At 40.9% G+C, this 19,717-nt stretch overlaps 1 protein-coding gene across 2 annotated transcripts in view; it reads left to right on the top strand.

Annotated features, from left to right (window-relative positions):
• Positions 1 to 19,002, top strand: part of CDH13 (cadherin 13) — a 440,631-nt gene extending 421,629 nt beyond the window's left edge. Inside the window, exons 12-14 of one of the 2 annotated variants that reach the window (XM_030955918.1) lie at positions 1,838 to 2,071; positions 3,442 to 3,657; positions 17,801 to 19,002. In XM_030955918.1, coding sequence (XP_030811778.1) covers positions 1,838 to 2,071; positions 3,442 to 3,657; positions 17,801 to 17,808 — 458 coding nt within the window. In that variant the 3' untranslated portion in view covers positions 17,809 to 19,002. Of the gene's footprint in view, positions 1 to 1,837; positions 2,072 to 3,441; positions 3,681 to 17,800 lie in introns of those variants that run through there. The other variant, XM_030955917.1, reaches the window with a different exon arrangement.
• The last annotated feature ends 715 nt before the right edge of the window (positions 19,003 to 19,717 follow it).

Genomic DNA, 19,717 nt, shown 5'->3' with positions numbered 1-19,717 from the left:
GGGGTCTGAGGGTGAGGGAAGGGACGAGGATTTGACTCCATGTTTCAGAAGGCTGATTTGTTATTTTATTATATATATTATATTAAAATATACTAAAAGAACAGAAGAAAGGATTTCATCAGAAGGCTAGCTAAGCTAAGAATAGCAAAAGAAGGAATGATAACAAAGACTTGTGGCTCAGATAGTGAGTTCGAGCCATCTGGACTGTGATTGGCCATTAATTACAAACAACTCTATGAGACCAATCCCAGATGCACCTGTTGCATTCCCCAGCAGCAGACAACCATTGTTTGCATTTTGTTCTTGAGGCCCTTCAGCTTCTCAGGAGGAAAAATCTTAAGGAAAGGATTTTTCATGAAACATGTCTGTGACACATGGTCACTGAGAATTTTAGACTTTCTGTAGTGACGGACACTGACCCCAAAGGGAACACTGCATTCCACCTGAAGCCATAAAGAAATTCCATAATTAAATAATAGAACTATTATGAGTGTGTAGTTTGAATAGAAGTGTGTAATATCACATAGTAGAAAACTTAAAGTTTTAGAATGTAGTAACAGATATAAAACAAAATAGAAGCTTTAAAGTAGAGACTGGTCCTTCTTGACCTTCTTCTTCACTTTCTTCCTCATAGGTTTAAATAGCTTAAATAAAAAAGTCCACACTATGAGTCACAAGTAGTTAGTTATTAGGTTAAAAATAAAAATAATTAGGTGTCATTTCTTAATTAAACAGTTTATCCTTAAAGAACCTTCTAAAGAAAGAGATACAACTCCATTTTTACCTTGTTCGTAGAGTGCTGTAGAACTCACAACTTGCAAGACTGTTCTGCTCAGGGAAGTGCAGGGATCACACTTCCCTGTGCTAAACCAGGAAAAAAAAAAGAGCAATAAACAACCCATGAGTCTAGCATTTCAGATGAGACCTCATTGAATGCCAGGCACAATAAAGGACAAAATGTGCACTCAGAAAACTGGGAGGTGATTTTCCCAGGGTGCCAAAGGAGCTGCAAGGAGCTGCTGAGCTGCAGGCAGTGTGTGACCGGCTCAGCCAGGCTCACCTCTGCAGTGCCTGCAGGTTATTTCCACTTGTCAGCTCCTGGGTCAGCCCTAGAAATGAGGTGCTGCTCCCAGCAGGCAAAATCTGCCTTCCCAGCTCCCCCAGTGCCACCAGGGCTGGTTTGTCACTCACAGCCCTGGCACTGAGCCCTGGAGTGGGGAGTAAACAACAGGCTCACCTCTGCAGCTGGCTCTCAGGTCAGGCTGGCAAATCACTCCGGAAGGTTTAAAGCACAGGGTAAATAACCCAGCTCGTTTCCCAGAGCTGCCTCTGGCAGGTTTCAGTGCTGCTGACAGAGCTGCTCGTGGCCCTCAGGGCTGGTAGGGATGACCTGGTCCTGTTCTGCTCCTGGGCACCCAGCTCAGCACCTGATTCCTCCCTCCTTCTCCCCTCACTTGTCTTATTCTTCATTCTTTCAATGCTGTGCTATCTGTCTGGGGGATGGTTCCCAGTATGTTTCTCTCAGTATGTGCTGATGAACAGATTCTGTTCCAGATATCTATTCATGTCCTACTCTCATTTTAACTTCAAAATATTCCTCTCCCAGAGGTTTCCTTAGAATAATTTTCCATACTGCAGAGAATCAGACAGGCTTCATTCTGAAAATCAGCAATGAATTTACAAGAGTGACTCATCAGGTTTTTTAAGCAATAATTTCCATATAAAAGAGGTAAGAACAATAAAAAATTATTTCCCTTTGCAAGCCTGCAGGTGCAAATAGGAGCAAGAGTTTATGGAAATGTGATTTAATAAACAGATGTTTGTTTTTTTCCTCTAGGTAACCCTCCTGCTACGGGCACAGGAACTTTGCACATCACCTTGGAGGATGTCAATGACAATGTCCCATCCCTTTATCCAACACTGGCAAAAGTTTGTGACGATGCAAAAGATCTCAGGGTAGTGGTTCTAGGAGCATCAGACAAAGACCTTCATCCCAACACAGATCCATTCAAATTTGAGCTCAGCAAGCAATCCGGCCCAGAAAAGTTGTGGAGAATCAACAGGCTCAACAGTAAGGCTGGAACTTGGATTTTTGTGTATTTATTCTTCCCACTTCTCCATCCCAGGGTACTACCCCTGAGGCACTGGGGGATTTAGGAGAGGTTTTGCATGAAGGTTTTGTAGGATGGATCTGCCTAAAGCTGCTGCTTTACCCTGTGCTGGGGCTGCTGGACCAGCTGAAACCTGAAACTTCTTCTCTTCTTGTGTTGGCTGAATTTTGTTCCCTCTATTTTGCATTAATCAGGGGCTATTAATAACTGATAATTTTCTGAAGATTACTGCATCTTATGGCACCCAATTTTTGTACAAGGTGCACAAGGCTATGCAATAGGACAGCATGGAAGTTTTGCATGGGCTTTAGCAATCTAATTGAAAAAACTTCCTAATTTTAAGTACTTAAACTCTCTACAAATAAAATCTCCCAATGCACTGGGACCTTGCACAATTGGTAAGAGAATCATGGGATTGCAGAAGGTTTGTGTGTCAAATTGTGGGCACAAAGTACAACATTTCTTCTTAATATAGGTTATTCCTGTTTCTTTTCTGGAATGTTTTATTTGTCTCTGCCACTCTCCAATCTTTTAGTTCATGTCATAGCCTTAGAAAAATCTAGAGATGGATGTGATAGCTGTACCTGGATGCAGGACAAAGCTGTTTCCTTGGCTATTCTCCAAACATCAAACCACCCCTGTGTCACACCCTGACAGAATTATCACACCTACCTGGGTGCCAAGAGTTGCTGTGGCCTCAATTCCCCACGCTGAGCAGATCTGTGGGTTTGGAAGGGCCTTCCCTTCCCTTCCCTTCCCTTCCCTTCCCTTCCCTTCCCTTCCCTTCCCTTCCCTTCCCTTCCCTTCCCTTCCCTTCCCTTCCCTTCCCTTCCCTTCCCTTCCCTTCCCTTCCCTTCCCTTCCCTTCCCTTCCCTTCCCTTCCCTTCCCATTGTGGAAGTGGCTCAGCAGTTTTCCCTGTACTTCCCAGCAAGAAAGGTTATTTTTTCCTTTGGCAAATAAATTTATTATCTCTTCTTGTCCTTTTGAGGGTGACATGCCCCCAAAAGCATTTCATTAGATATTAGCTTGCACAGGCAACTTCTGCCAATAATTTACAGACCAAATAATGTATTTAAACAAAAGGGGCTCTTGCAAGTCTTTCTTTTGGTGGGGTTTGGAATAAGATGGGGTTTGTAATTAGATTTCAGCCCATGAAAGAATTTCAGTACTGCCTCTTCCCCCCAGTTCAATTCTTTTGCTATTTTTCTTAGAGTGTTCTCATTTTCTTCCTGATTTCCATGACTAACTGGCATGTCTGATGTTGCTTGCATTCTCCTTCACCCTCCCAAGCAACCAACACTTGATCAATTGTCCCCTCATCCTTTGCAGATACCCATGCCCAGGTCATCCTGCTTCAGAACCTGAAAAAGGCCAATTACAACATCCCCATCTCAGTGACAGATTCTGGGAAACCTCCTCTGACCAACACCACAGAACTGAGATTACAAGTGTGTACCTGCAAGAAATCCAAAATGGACTGCAGTGCCAGCGATGCTCTCCACATCAGCCTGACCCTAATCCTCCTTTCACTCCTCAGTTTATTTTGTAAGTCTTTTGCTGAGCTTTAAGTAATGGAGTGCTGTTTTTCTGCTCATTTGTATTCTGAATCAGAAAACCCTCCAAGGGAGGAGTTAAATGCACACATTGATATCATAATGCTGGAATTTTGGGTTCTTTTTCCATGAGGGAATAGCTGTGAGAAAGGTGGGGGAAAGGGGTTTTTCATAGTCAAAAAAATGATGTCTGATTGTCAAATTAAGAATTAGAAGCAATAATTTTAAGAGGAATCAAAGGGAATCAGAGCTAACATATGATAAACTGAGAAGTACCAGCTGTAGTAGCAGATTTGTGCAATGCTTGCTTTCATCTCTCCCCACTTGAATTCAATTCAAGCCCAGAAAGAGGAGATTAAAGGTGTTCCTGTAACAATGGCCGTTCTGGGTCACCAGGAAAACGAGGCCTGTCTGCTTCAATCTGTTCCTCCACATAAAATGTGCAAGTGACTGGAACATGAGGAACTTGTTTGAGATTCTGGGCTTAGAACCACCCAGAGCTGATAATCAAATGGCCAGGCTGGCTTGGAGGGCAGAGAAAACTGGCAGGTAAAAGGAATTTCTGCTGTTTCTGCAAAAGGAATTTTGTAAATCTTATTTGGAAAGCTAACTTGAATTGGAAGTGGGAAAAAAAATCCCAGAATGACTCAAAAGTAGGAATTTAAAGCCATGGAATCCACAATTTAAACAGGACATGTCCCTGGGTAGTCCTGTGACAGCTGCCAGCAAACTTTTTGATGCAGTGTTAGTTTTGAATTCCTATCTGTTTCAAAGGAATAGCTGTGTCCTACAACTATGACAGTAAATCTGTTATTTAAGGACTGTAACCTCCATCTTCTATTAACAGAATACATTGTATAGTGACTTAAAACCTGAGCCATGGTGAAAGGCCTTGGATTCTCCATAAGATAAAATGTGCCCTGAGGCAGGGGAGAGGTCAAGGCAGAGATCCCTTCCACACCTGAGGCTTGGTGTGTGCTTGAGCACACATCCTGTCCTGTTTCCTTCTCCTTTTATCCCAAAAGCTTGTCATGGAGGTCATTGTGATGCTACCAGCTGATGTTTGTGATGCTCTTTGAAGATGAAAAGGACTATATAAATGCTAAGTGCAAACTCCTGTTCTTAGTCTCGGTCAGTGACATCTAAAGGATCTGCTTTGGCTCTGGTTCAGCTGGGCTGGGCTCAGACTCCTGGAACCAAACACAAACCTCAGCTGTTAGGGGTAATATGTTAAAAATATTTGACAGGGTGTGACACCATTGCAGCGGTGATATAAATGTGCAGCCCATTGATTCAAATATATTCTTGTTGCCACTTCATAAATGTTGCTGCTGCTACACCAGGCGTGACTTTCACCACTGGAATTGCTTTCTTATCTGATGTGATTTGCACTTGAACTTTATTTACATTAATTCATCTGCTCAGAATACAAAGGGGTAGAGAAAAGCTTTTTACTTTGGGAAGTTGCCATTTTCATGTTGATTCTTTGCATCCCCCACCAAGAAGCCTGATCATTTTCCTTAGGTTGAATTATAAAGCCACTTTTAGGTATTGGAAAGCACTTTTTGAGTTGCTCTCCTTGGCTGCAGGTCTTGTCCAGCTCAGCTGTGGGTGGAATACACCCCAAGGGCATCCCAAGGGTATTCCATGGCTGCCATTCCACCTCTGGAACTGCTCCCAAACCATGTCTGTGCAAAGCCAGCAAACACCCAACTCCCCTGAGCATTTCCCTCAGGTGTGCACTGCACAGAGACAGAAAGGAAAGGGGCTGGGAGCCAGTTAAAATGATGTGGTTCTGTGTTTGAACCCCTCTGAAATGTGCTGCTATCACCCCGTTCCCAACTCATTTCCACACACAGATTTTTTATAACTGTGATTAGCTCCATTGCAATGTTTTGTGTAGTCCAAATATTTATCAGAGTAATCAAAGATTATGATGCCATAAAAACAAAGAGAACTTTAGTGCTTATTGAACAGATGAAATGTCCCATTTCTAGTGGCAAGTTATGGGTTTAATTTTAGCAAAAGCCCTTACGTGGCTGACTTTGCTCCCAGTGTTTGTATTTTATGAGGCTCTTGTTCCTGGGAGGTAAATCCTTCAGTCAAATGAACTTTGTAACTCATGCCAAAGTATTTCTTTTTGTATTTGACATCTGGTGTGAGGATAGATAGCCCTCTGAAAGAGCTGCTCGTGGTAAAAGAGCCCTGCATGAATATCTTTCCTGTAGAAAACATCTTGGTATTATCATTTAAATGGTGCAATTATTAGCTATACTTAGAATATGTGCCTCCTCAGTAAATCATGAAAGAAGTCAGATGTGGCAGATTTCTGAAGTGTCTGAGCACACAAGCGAAGAGCCTGATTAAAACTGAAATGGATGCAAAACCCAGCAGTTCCTCCCGTTCAGGAGACATCCTACTGTGCTCACTATATTGAGGGATAATGGGATACAGACTGCACACTTGCCCAGAAGCCCCTGGGAAGGTAGATAGAGCTGGAACAAGAAAAAATTAGGAGTTTCTGGCAGCCAGAAATAGAAAATATGAGATGCCAAAATAGACGGGCAGATTTGCACAACAAAACAATGAGGTGGGATTAAAAAATGATGAAAACAAAGTTGATTGGAAAAAGGAGCATCTTTGTATGTTTTGCATTTAACCTAATTTTACTGAGATCAAGCTGGAATGGTGGAGAGCGGACAGGCAGAGGAGTTTCTGAGGTTACAACAGGTAATGGTGACAAATATTGGAAAGAATATTGTCACTTGTCATTAAAGCAGACTCTGTGTTTAAGATGAGACTTCATGTGGTGGCATTTTGTCCTCTGTCAGCTTCTCCTTGCCATTACTGGAGACAAGACAGGACCAAATGTTCAGACTGAATTCAGATTTTAGTAGTTCGGATTGAGGAAGAAAATAATGAAAAAACCATCCTGGGTTCCTGGTCAGGGAGGGGGCTGCAGCAATCAGTTCTTGGAGGAAGAAAGTGAGTGGGGAAAGAGGAAATCTGTCTGAGCATGTCTGGGGCTGCTCTGGCATTGTCCCTGAGTGCTGCAGTGCTTCCAAGTGACACAGCCAACCCAGCTCTGCTCAGAACTCAGCTGCTAAAGGGATCCTCACCACCACCAGAATTACAAACAGGCTCCCCCGCAATGTTTTCAGTGAGAGAGCAGCTACAACATCCCACAAGGGTGAGGGAGGGCAAAGCAAAACAAGCCCAAAACAAATTTGTGCATATTTGTGCACAAAATCTGCCCAGGCCCTGTGGGATACTGAGAAAGAACCACTCTGGCTGGCAGAACTAAGCTTTAGATCTACTACAAATTATTTATATTATTATTAGTATTTAAAGGAGTATTTGAATTCTGGGCTTTTGATTTTATAATAACTATTTCACTTAATTGCATAATCATAGAATGGTAATTGCATTTCATATCTTCTTTTATATTCTACCAACATAAAAGACCACGTTAGATTCAAATGTGTGGAATGAAGGGAATAAAAGGCACAATAGTTGTGTCACTAATATTTTACTTAAATTTCTTTGTTATAAAAAGACTGGGATTCAAACACTTCATGTTGAAAAAACCCAATTTTTAATTTTTTTTGACTCTCAACCATGAATAAGAAGCTTTTTTTTGTTCACCTGGCCAGTGGACTACAAAGGTGCAAGTTGAGTTGAAATAAGTGAAGAGTTCCATTATTCTGAACAGAAAGTGAGGTGCCAGACCAGGGGGGAGATGCGGCCTTAGAGAAATTAAATAAGCTGGAGGTCTCTGCATTGCAATTAATTTGTTAAAGTCAGGGTGAAAGGCCTCAGGTGTGTTTGAAAAACAGACACTGGCACAGATGTCTGTGCTGCAATTGCAAAAAAAGCCTTAGAGATACCCCTGAATTTAATTTCCTAGTAATTTCCACAAACTTTTCCTATTTAGTGTTGGCTGTCCCTCACTATATTGGGTTTTTTCTGATTTGAGGAATAAAGGTACAGGGCCAATAGAGAAAATACAGGTGGTTTTTTTTTTATCCCTTGAAAATGATGTGTTTATTATTAAACCACTACAAAACAAAAAAAAAAAAAAAAAAAAACCCAAAAAATGTAAAAAAATGAATTATATGGAAGGGGTGGGTTTGAATTTCCATGGATCTGGACAGGCAGAGTTAATCCTGCAGTGTTATCTCTCACCCAGCTCATTTTTCAAAGCCACAGCAGCCCCTGTATCTCTTGTTTACCCCGTGTTATTTGTGCAGGAACATCAAATGGCTGAAAAGTGGAACAGAGCATTCCTGAAAGGCACCAGGATAAGACAAATCCGAGCAGGTTTCGAATGGAACAGACCTTTAAGGTCACTGCTCTTTCCATTCCCTCTGCAGATTTGTTACCTGCACATTCCCACTTTTCAGCCTTTATTTTGAATTTCTTGGCTGAGTTTTAAACTGGCAGGTTGTTTTTTTTTTTTTCCTTCAGGGCTCAACAATTGGGTTTTTCCTGTAGGATTTTTGGGTTTTCCCAAGAAAAAAAGGAAAAAGTTCATCCCTGTTCCATCCAGTTCCAGAGGAAGGGTTCCCAATAGGTGAATTTGCTAAAACCAACACTTCTTGTTTGTTTCTTTGTTTTGCTGGTTGGGTTTGGTTGGGGTTTTTTTTTTGGTTGTTTTCTTTTTATATTTTAGGTTGTTTTAGCACCCTTCAATCTTCTACAGTAATTTTCTACTTTTCAGAGCAGTTTATTTTTAAATAAGTTTAAAAAAAAAGAGATCAGTTTAATTAAAAAGACTAAGGAAGTCTGCAAGATATATTTTCCCATTTCTGAGAAATCAAATATCCCTATTTTGGCTAGAATTGCAATAAGTATTAAAATTGGAGAATTTTGCTGCGAAAGGTGCTTTATTGAGGTGATTGTTTGGATTTTTTTCTTTTTTGCACTGCTCTAATTTGAGTTGCATTCTCGTGCTAGAGCACAACCATGTACCTACCTAAAATAACACCTAAATTTTGCTCTCCAAGAATTTGCTGATTGTTAGTGAGTTCCAGTGATGTAAACCTCACCTCCCAAACCAAACAACAGCAGCAACATCCACTATCACTCATTGCCTTTTTTACAGATGCTTTGGTCCACATTAATATTATTGTTTTTGCAGCTAAATATCACTGAAATAGATTCTTTCTCAACTGCCTGTATGAGAAAAAACACCATTTTTATTTGTGGCCTTAAAGATTTGGGTTGATTTCAAAGGAAAGGATGGTTGGGGGTTAAGGGGTTGCTTCAATTTGAGCCAGTCTTGATTTGAATCTCAATTTTAACACAGAGCTGTGTCCATTCTTCTGATTTCACTGCAGGTTTTTTCCAGTCCTGCAACATATTGTGCAGTTTGGGAGCCCACCTAAAGTTAATGGGGCTTGAAATGGCCCAGAAATCCATATGGATGTCCATAATTGAGGACAGGATGTTTGTACACCAGACAAGACAAATAGAAATGCCCCCAGATTACACATCAGCATATTGAAATGTGCTTAATAACATTGCATTTGATCGAGTCAATTAGGTGGGAAATGGCATTTTACACACATTTGAAACCATCCAAACACGTTGCAAGGGCGCAGAGGTGAGCAAAGGGGGCAGTTTAGAAGATGTGTGTTCGGAATGCAGAAGGGAGCAAATGCAGCTCCCTGCCCAAGAGCTGCAGTGTTGTTGCTGATGGTCATTCTGGAGGCATGAAATCGACATTCAGAGAGATTGCTTTGATAGCCCATTTAGCTCTGGGAATTCAAGTGAACGCTTTTATGTTTTCATTTTCTCAACAGTACTCCACAGTAATTGTTGGTACATAATATTTTGTATTTCTTCTCTGAATAACTTCTTAAAGCCACATAAATATTGAATTTCAGATAGTAATGGTCAGGATTGCTCTGGAGTGGCCTATGATTAAAAACTGGCACTGAATGCATGACCAGTTGAAGTATTTTTTTCTGCCAATAATGGTCACTGCACATTGTGAGATGTTTGTTTCCTTTCACCATGTCTGTCCTTGGCTATTTTCCCCATAACAGTTTTTCCTATTCCTTTCCTATTTTTCCCTTTATAACATCCAAATAACTCAATGTAAACAGCTTTGTGTTCAGATTTGGGCAGGATATTAAAGATTAGGAGGAGATTTGTGGTGCCTGAAGGTTTGATGGTGTTGCCTTTGCTTCTGCAATACCCAGTGGATATTTACAAAGCCCTTTAAAGGGCCATTAATGTTTGGAGTATTTTAGATGAGATATTAAAGCCTCACTTTATCAATATAATTAATTGGGATAGGTCATTAGTTGGTGCTTAGGTAAGTGCCACGTTTAGGAGCAGTTCTTCAAAAGATTTGAAATGAGCAGGTTGATACCAACACCTGGCTGATTTTCTAGTTTGTTTTTTCTTTTTCTGTGGCTTCCAAGCATAATCCTTCACTCTAGTTTTTATTCTTACTCAACAAGCATTTCTTCAGATGATTAATTTAGGGTTTCAAGCTGGGTTTAGTCTGAACCTACAGATCTGAATGTGTCTGGATTGTTCATGTTCTGCTTATTTAAAACTGCTGGTAACCTGTGCAGTGCTGCTGTGGGAGATGAGATCTGAGTGCCTGAGCAGCTTCCAGCCCTTTAAAAGGTTGGCTCCCTGCTACAGCTGATGCATTTCCTTTTCAGCATCCCTATGAAAAAAAATCAGCAGACTTGTTCAGTGCTGCTATTTCCAAGTTGTACTTATTCATTTCACTTGTTGAATATTTTCAACCATTCCATTCCATTTATCAGATTAGAGCATGGGAAAATATCCATGCAGGCTGCAGGCAGCCACCTCTGCAATTGTTTAGTTTTGACAGAACTGAAAAATGAAGGAAGCATTTATTCCCTATTGCTCAAATGAAGGCAACACTGCTTTGACAAAGTATCCAACTGAAATTCACATCCATTTTTAAAAGAATAATAATGGAGTACATCTTGGCTTTTCTACCCTAAAACTCCCCCTCTCCCAGTGAGATTCTTCACATCCCTGGAGAACAGGGATGGTTTTTTATTTGATAAACCTAGGGAAGCACATGGCTCTGAATTTCTAAGCAAGGAGAGTCGGAATTTTGCTTCATCTGAGCAACTTTTCTATCAGAAAACGTTTATTTTATGCACCTTTTAGGAACAGTTCATTACACAGGGAGTGTGTGTGAGTACCTGACAGGAAAGAGGGGAGGCACAGCCAAGGGTTCAGCAGTGCCCTTACCAGGGTCAGGAGAAAGAGCACTTTGGCTTCTCCCAGCCCTGCTTTGGTTCTGCCACTGCAGTCTCCTAATAAAAAATATAATAAATTAATATATATAAATATATATATAAAAATATATATAGATTTATATAAATATATATAAATATATATTATATATTAATTATATAATATATATTCTATACAGTATATATGGTTATCTTATATATTAATGTTAATATCTATGTTATATAAAATATATATAAATTGATAAATTAATATAATAAAAATAAATGTATTATAATAAATGTAATTATAATAAATGAGCAGTGTGAGAGCCACTGATGCTGGTGTCCCACAGGCGAGGTGGGCTCAGCAGGGGGAATGTGTCCCCTGTGCCAGCTGGGGAGCTGGGGCTGGCACATTTCCCCCTCCTTGTCACTCTGGGCTGATTGCAGAGCCCCTGGCAGAGTTTCAGCTCCTGCAGTCAAACCCTGGCACTGATTTACCAGAGCCCACCAAAGCTCTGGGGGCAATGATGAGCCTCTCATTTCACACAGTGCTTCTCCCATCCTCAACAGGATAATTTCAAATAATTTCTCGCTTAAATGAGAAACAAATCGTGTGTGATGGTATAAGCTGCAGATTTTCAGGATAAACTCATTTACTTTTGGAGTCTTTATAAACTTTTCCCCAAGGTGTTGTGGCCAGTGAGATCAGCAGTTTGTTCTGGCTGATATTAAACCCAAATTTCTTAACTGCAGGGATGAAAACACAGGGAATCTGTCTGGGAATAGTCCTTCAAATCCAATGAGATTTTGGGGGAAATTTATAATAACATATAGGCACACTGTGAAACTTCTGCAGTTGAAACCTACCCATGACAGATCAAGCAGTGATGCACATGAAAATAATTTATATTTTTAAAGTTATACATGGAGGCTAAACTAATAACGATGCCTCTAATTAATGACCTTTCCTAGATGGTAAATCCAGGAAAGAAGTACCTGGATGTTGATTAGCTGCCTAATCAGAAGCACAGTGCTGATCTCTTCTATCATTTTCGTTACCTCTTTAGCATTACTGAGGTTTCAATAAAGTCCATGATGTAATGTAGACTTTTAATTATGCCAGATTAATGTAATATTTCTGATGAAAGGGTAATTGAAAGAAATGGAGCATGCATGAGCTGAACTCCAAACTCCAGCTGTGTTAACTCTCTTATTTTAATGGGAATTAAAGGATGAATGCATTTTGGGTAAAGCTCATTCCTGTTCAGAGGGTCAGCAAGAAACTTAAATGCCTTTAATTTTTATGAGGTTTTAACTGCAGTGTAGAAGCAGAGTCTGTGAAATAGAGGGTGAGCTTGGTCTCATAAAGAGCACATCTTTCAAAGGCTTTTAATTACTCTATTTAGACCTGTGTCTTTAAAACAAGCAGGGAATTGAGCCACTAATGTAATGTAAATAAGTTCAGAGAAAGCTCTGGCTGGGACAGGGAAAGCTGGGGGGCACCAAAGCATTTTCTGAGATCAGAAGTTCTGCACACCCCACTGCTTGCTGGCTGGAGGGAAGGGTTCTGCTGGAATATGAGCTCTTGGCAGCCTGAACCTCAGGGAATGAATTTGCATCCTACCAGTTGCTTCTTCCCTGGAATGCAGATCATGAAATCTTTGTCTTAAATTCTGTGTCATTTTTTTCCCTCCATTTTCTTCTGCTGTGTGGATGAACATGAGGAGCAAACCTTGAGTTAGCCCAGGGTGACAGAGGCAGGGAGATGTCTCTGCAGTCATTGAAGAAGCCAGCATTAGGGACTTGGGCTGAATTAGCTGAATTGCACCTTCTCAAACCAAATCAGCTTTTGAAACTCTAATTCATGGCTTTCCTGTGGAGTGGGCCACCATCATCAACTCCAAATACAGCCAGTAGATCTTGGTTGAGTAGAAATAAGGGTTTTTTCCATTTAATTTTCTATGTCATGGGTCTCCCTCCCCTGAACTATGCACTTACACCTACATCCCCAAAGTACAATTATTTTTAATAATGCTATTAGTACATTGGATCCAGACAGACTCTCGCAAAGTTTGTCCAGCAGAAGAAAATCTTCACTTCCAAACCTGCTCTTCCTGATGCCAACAGCTACCAGCTGCTGGTGAGAAGGTGCTGTGCTTTCTTACCTGAGCCCATTGACAGAAATGTAATAATTCAGAAACACATGCAAGTAACCCTGCCTTTGTCACTGCCATGGATCTTTAAGGTTTCTCCCAACCTAGTAATTCTGTGGATTCTGTGAATTCTCTGCTATCTCACTGTTATCTCAGAAGGAATGAGGCTGAATGTCTCAAGTATCAAAGAGATAGAAGAGCAGGGGAGAACTGTGAGATAAAATTGGTGAAGATCACATTAGAGACTGAAATGAGAGAGATTTCTGGAGAAATACATTCCCTACAGCTGTGCTCGCTTAGTGCTGCTGTGCATGCCTGGATACCCAAAGGAGAAGGTGGAAGGGACAAAATAAGAGTAAAAATTCCCTTCCCACTTTGTGGCTTGAGTGCTTTGGGCAGCAAATCACTCGTTGTAGGTAATTTCTGTCAAATCACATCTAAAACAACACAGGGTGGGTAATAATTCCTGAGTGCTGAGGCCAGATATGGAGACAGAGCTGACAGAAAGAAAATAAAATAATTACTAGGCCTAATTATCATTAGTGTGCAGATCTAAACCTGCCAGGCACAGGCTTACCAGGGAATTAAGTTCTTAAAAGAAATAGTTCTCATTGATCAGCAAATGTGCTCCCTGCACACATTATTTGCACATTTTATGCTCACAGTATTCCGTAAATACTAATATATTTTATGAGCTATTGCCAGCTGCAAAGTATAAATTATCTGTTCTATAAAATACATAAGAATGGTGTAAAAAAAAAATTAAAAACCAATGCAACCCCATCAAAGTGAGTGGAAAAGTCACCAGGTGACTTTGGGCTCAAATAAGAAGTAGATTCTAAAAATTTGGCTCTGTGTGAGCATTTCTGGAACTTTCATTTGTTCCTTCTTTATGGGGACAATAAATAAAAAGAAAAGGCAACAAGAAAACTACAATTCCTACACAGGAAACAATAATGAACACTGGAAATCCAGCTGGGAGAACAGAGAGATTTTAAATATGGACCAGAGGCTCAGATCTCCCCAGTGAGTTTATAACAGAGCAGTTGTGTTGGTTTCTGTGGATTCCCTCACATTCAGTTGAGTTTTCCAGGCAATACTTTGGTTATCTTTGATTGGGAATAAACATTGAGTTTTCCAAGCAATACTTTGGTTATCTTGGATCGAGGATAAACATTGAGTTTTCCAAGCAATACTTTGGTTTTCCTTGGTTGGGAATAAACATTGAGTTTTCCAGGCAATACTTGGTTGTCCTTGGTTGATGATAAACATTGAGTTTTCCAGGCAATATTTTGGTTTTCCTTGGTTAGGAATAAACATTGAGTTTTCCAGGCAATACTTTGGTTATCCTTGATTCCTGTAGATTTTGTGTTAAGGGAGTTACTGGCCACAATGTTTGGCCAATTAACACCTTATATGACCTTATCAGACTCTTTATAGAAAGTAAATTTGTAACTGACACTTGTTATTAACCACAGAAAATAAAAGACTGGTGCTCTCTAGGAGAGAACAATTTGCAATCAATTTTGTGTGCAACAGAAAGAACCAAGACAGATTTGATCTTGCATATTCTTACTTCCCAAATGTTGTCTACTGAAACTTCACAGACCATAATTTTGAGTGTTGAATCTGATTTCCAGAGGCAAAAACTACTCCTTTATGTGCAAAAGTTTCTACTTTTCTACTCAATAATAAATAATTATCATTAAATAAAAATTATTATACTTTGGGGGTATAGGTCTAAGAGCACAGTTCAGGGTAGGGAGACTCATGGCATAGAAAATTAGATGGAAAAAAACCCTTTCTTTCTACTCAGTCACCATTAATGGCTGTGTTTGGAATAATTATTTTAACACAAGGCTTAGTTGAATTCAGAGTAGTCTTGGCAGCCTCTGCCAGTGCCAAGGGTTTGTGGAAGTGTCAGCAGATGTTGGGACACAGCTTCCTGTGGAAGGGGCCCAGGTTTCTCTGAACACACCTCAGGGGTGTGAATGAGAGGAAAACCAGGGAATTCCTGCAGGGAAAAATCCAGGAATGTGCAGGGGGGAAGAGGCAGTGAAGGAGCCACAGCCACAGAGGTTTAGTCAAAGCAGAGCAGGAAAATGCTCTGTGGAGCACAAGGCTGGCAGGAGATGAGCACACAGCAGCTCAATTTGTCAAGGGCTCAGAAAAGATGCTGCAAAGCTGCTAAGTGAGAGCCTGGGCAGGGGATTTAGCTCTTTGAATGGCTACAAAAAGCCCTCTGGGACAACCTGTGAGAGAGAATCGTCTAGATTGACATAACCTAAATATACAGAGCTAGAAAGGAGATTCCATGAGAAAAACCTCCTCTGGTTTGTTTGTGCTTTCAGGCTCGAACAAGAGGCAGGATGATGGTGTTGTCCTGAGCAATCAAAGAAGGGAGTGCTTTAGGGGGAAGGTTTAAGAGCTGAGTTGTAGCTGTGCAGAGCTGCCAGGAAAACATCCAGAAGTTATCAGAGCTAGAGGCTGACATTTTAGACTAAATGGAAAAGTGGGAAAAGAGAGTAAGAGCTCTGAACTGTCAGCAACAATGTCATTGCTGAGCAGGAAAGGAGGGCGGCACTGAGAAGGGGAAGAAACCAGAATGGGGGGAAAAAAGGTTTCCAAGAGAAAAATGAACTGGAGGAATGAGACCAAAGGACAGGCTGGAAAAGTGATTAGAGAAATCATGGTTCCATAACTTTGGAACCAAAACATGGTTCCATAATTTTCCATAATCATGGAAAATTATAGGAGGAGACAGTCCCAGGAGCCAAGGGAATATCAGATTTTCAGGCATGTGATTAAATGGATCAAAGGCAAGAAAGGATGGAGTTGAGAAGAAATTTCAGTGAAAGAAAATCTGGGCAGGGCTTGTAGAGCTTTGAGGTGAAAGGAGCCAGGAATGGGGTGGTGCTTGCAGAGACAGGTGGGGTAACAGGGAGGGTCAAAAATTCCTTGTGAGAGACACACTGGCCTCCAATAGATACAAAAATAGCAAAGGAGAAAGAGTCATAATTAAAGATTAACTAGTTTTTGTACGCCCCACAACGTGTATGAAAGGTTCACACACATTCATTATGCCTGTCAATATAATGTAAAATATACAAGTTTTCTTCAGGTGTGCACATAAATCACCAAACCCTGCGCTTTATTTACAGGCTGTTGGTGAAGCAGCTCAGTGGCTGCTGCAGTTGGTGGGGAATTTATAAATTCTGTGCTGACAGATTTCTCTGGTGACGTCTCAGCCTGTGCATTGCACGGAAACTCAGCACCGCAGCTGCTGCTCATCCATCATGCCCAAGTGCCTGTCCTGAGCAGGAAGACCCCCAAGGATCTCCCAAGGATTCAGGGCAGCTTCATCAATCCCAGACCAGTGTCAGCTCCTTTGAGCCAGGATTAAACAAATGCCCTTTAATGACACTGAGCTTCATTGGGATCTGGAAATGCTATTTTTCAGGTTGTCTGTGAGAGCAGAGTCTCAAATTCTTTCTTTTCACCACCCAGGAGATCAGGTTGTTTATGAGAATTTAGTTCTAGCTGGCATCCCTAATCCAAATATACCCAGACTTTGGCAGTCATGACCATAAATCTCCTATATGTGAGTCTGGATCCTGATTTTGTGGCCAGACCTCTTCTTCCAGCAGCAGGATAAAAATCCATGTGCCAAGCAATTCCAGATTTTGTCCTATTTGGAAATCCCAGTCAAACTTCTCACTTCAGTAAGCCCCATCCATCAGCACCTCTGTGGGTTTCTTACCCTTAATTTGCTTTATTTACCTTTGTTTACCAGAAGTGAAGCACTGCAGGGAAGGGGCCAGGCAGCTGTTGGCATCCAGGTGCCTGCATTGCTGCAGAATTCAATACTGACATCAGTTCAAAGGATAACAAGAAACAAACAGATAAAACAAAACAGCCTTATCAATAATTAAATTAAATTTGATTTGCCCTAAAAGGCAAACAGATCATTAAAATTTTTAAAGGGCACAAACCAGCATCTAACATTGACCATTACATTTCTGTGGTGGTGACAAAACTATCAATATTCCAATATTACAATCTTTGAAGTGTACAGATGCAATAAATATTAGACAAACATTTGCTGACTGAGTTTTGATGTCTTTCCCTTGGTTTTATAGGCTGAGTGTGAGCTACAGCTGATGTTAGATTTGCTCCTGAACTCTCCTTTCTGGATTTCTTTACTGCCTTGGTATTATCAGGGTGTCCATCTAAAATAGAATTCAAGTGCCACATTCATTTTACTTAATAGAAACCCCACATAAAATTCTTATATTTGTGTAGCAACATTAATATGACACACCAGGCCTTTTATTCCCTGGTATATTCACAAACTATAAAGCTCTATTCGAGTGTTAATTTTTAAAAGAATATTGTTTGTTTGTCAGGGTGTGCAGGGAGGGAGGGGCTGGCATTTCCTTGGGCACAAATGGAACTAATGGAGGTGCCCAAGGGGGGGAATCAACTCCTGGCTCAGGATTTATCCTCTCACCACATCTTCCAGAACTGCACCACAAAGGTCTCTGACTGCCCCACATGACATTTTGGGCTTTCCTCTTGGAGATTTCTGCACTCACAATTAATTGTTTCTGGACCCAGATAATCAATATTTAACTACTGGCAATGTTCATGCACCCAACCAGCAATTTGACTGGGGGAAAAAAAACCCTCAAACACTTAAAGATGCTGTGATTTGCATGGCAATACTCACCCCCATCTCCTCCTTTAGGTCTGTAAGAATTCTGCCGTTTGAAGCTGTCCTACCGAGTTGCCATGGCAACGAGAAGAAGGAAAAAAACCCCATCAGCTCTGAAGATTGCAGTTTACAAGGACTGTTCTTCACTCCTCAGCCTCAGTTGCTCCAGTTTAGTTTGCAATCTCACTCAATCTGTCCAGCTGTACCTTGGTGTTCGACAGCCTCCACCCCTGTGCCCTTTGGCCCTGGATTCCTCCTGCGGGACACAAGGTTTACTCAAAATTTACTCTGAATGTTAAAAGACCATGACATCCAAAACCCCCGCCTTGGGGTGAGCAGAAAAAAAAAAAAAAAAAAAAAAAACAACACCACAAAACCAGATTGACTCCATTTTTTTCTATCTGTTGACTTGTTGCTATTCAACTGTTCAGAAAATATTTTGTCTGTGGGTTAGTATTTGTATATGTATGAGTGTATGTATATATATATATTTATATAGAGAGAAGAGTTATACCACAGGTTTAGCTTTTATAAAAAGTTCATCTGGAGGGTGAGAGAAAGGAGGGAGCAGAAGAACAACACAGCCACAGATGAATTGGAGCTGTCCCAGCATGGCTAAACCTGCTGTGTTTGCTGTCCAGAGCAGCAGAGAGCCCGTGGCCCTTCTCGTACCTCAGGGTCAGCAAACAAGAAATGCAAATGCCCAGGTTTATTCCTGCTCTGAGCTGCCCTCCCTGCCCCAGGGGGAGCTGGGGATGCAGGAGGAGTAGCCAGGTGTGAGCAGCTCTGCCTGATCTGAGGAGCCAAAGGGCTGAAACGTTGGCTGGGGCAGGTGACAAAATGTTTTTATCAGCTCTGCAGGTGAGAAGCTGAGTCCAACAGCAACGCTCAGTGCTTGCCAGAGCACTGATCTCTGCCTCAGCCTCTGGGCCAGCAGCAGCACAGGTGCCCTGTTCTATAAATACCCTCACACCCACACCAACCCATCCTTTTGGATATATATATACATACATACACACGTATACACAGTTTCCACTTAAGAGTAACGAGAGCATTTCTTTGTGTGTGTAAACTTACCACACCTGTTTGCAGACAGGGGAAAAAAGGGTGTTTGTTCTCTATGAATATGGATCCTTTTTTATTCTGTGAGCATGTAAGGTCAAAAAACAAAACAAAAAAAAAATCCTTCTAACTGTATGAAGATGATCATCTTGTTAATAAACTGTAAATGATCCATCAAAGCTCACACCAAATTTTTATAAAATTAACACAAAAAAGTATACTAGTGACAGACTGTGGCTTTTATTAGAGCTTGGCAGTAACTAGGGTAAGGTAAGTGTCTTAGAATATTTTAATAAACTTGCTTATTTAAAGTTTAAACAAGAAAGCTTCCTTATGCAATAGAACTTTGCAGCTGCACTCTTTAGTTAGCATTTTTACAGTAATTATGGGTCACACTCGATGGCATCCTTACTACAGTGAGAGTATGAGCATACCTTCCACACCACATCTATGTTTCAATAGTAAAGATTTTTGGAAGCATTAAAACTAAGTCCAGACATACATTTAGTTTCCCATAATGCTACACTAGATATTAAATGTGTGTTGGTGGTTAAAATTTGCTGTACAATAGCTTTTCTCCGACTTCCTGTATTATACCAAATATGAAACAGGTTTTTTTTTTCTTTCTTCTTTTTTTTTAATCAAAAGGAGTAATAACAACAGACAGAGGAAAAATGAGTTTGTGTTGTGAGCTTTCCTAACCTTGTAGATTTCTTGATAAGATATGAGCTGCCTTCAGACCAGTTTTTCTCTTGCAGCTGAACTCCTGCAGTCCTGACCAAGTGGAATCTCTTGTGTCACCCAAGTGGCACTTGAGGGTCACTGGGAGCTGGTCAAGGACACCAGGAGTGGCTTTGGCAGCTCCAGGCATCCCAGCAGGGAATTGCC

Source organism: Camarhynchus parvulus, chromosome 11 (assembly GCF_901933205.1).
Source record: "Camarhynchus parvulus chromosome 11, STF_HiC, whole genome shotgun sequence".
Lineage (NCBI taxonomy): Eukaryota > Metazoa > Chordata > Aves > Passeriformes > Thraupidae > Camarhynchus > Camarhynchus parvulus.
Note: the sequence above shows the minus strand (reverse complement) of the source record. Positions and strands in the feature narration are given on the sequence as shown.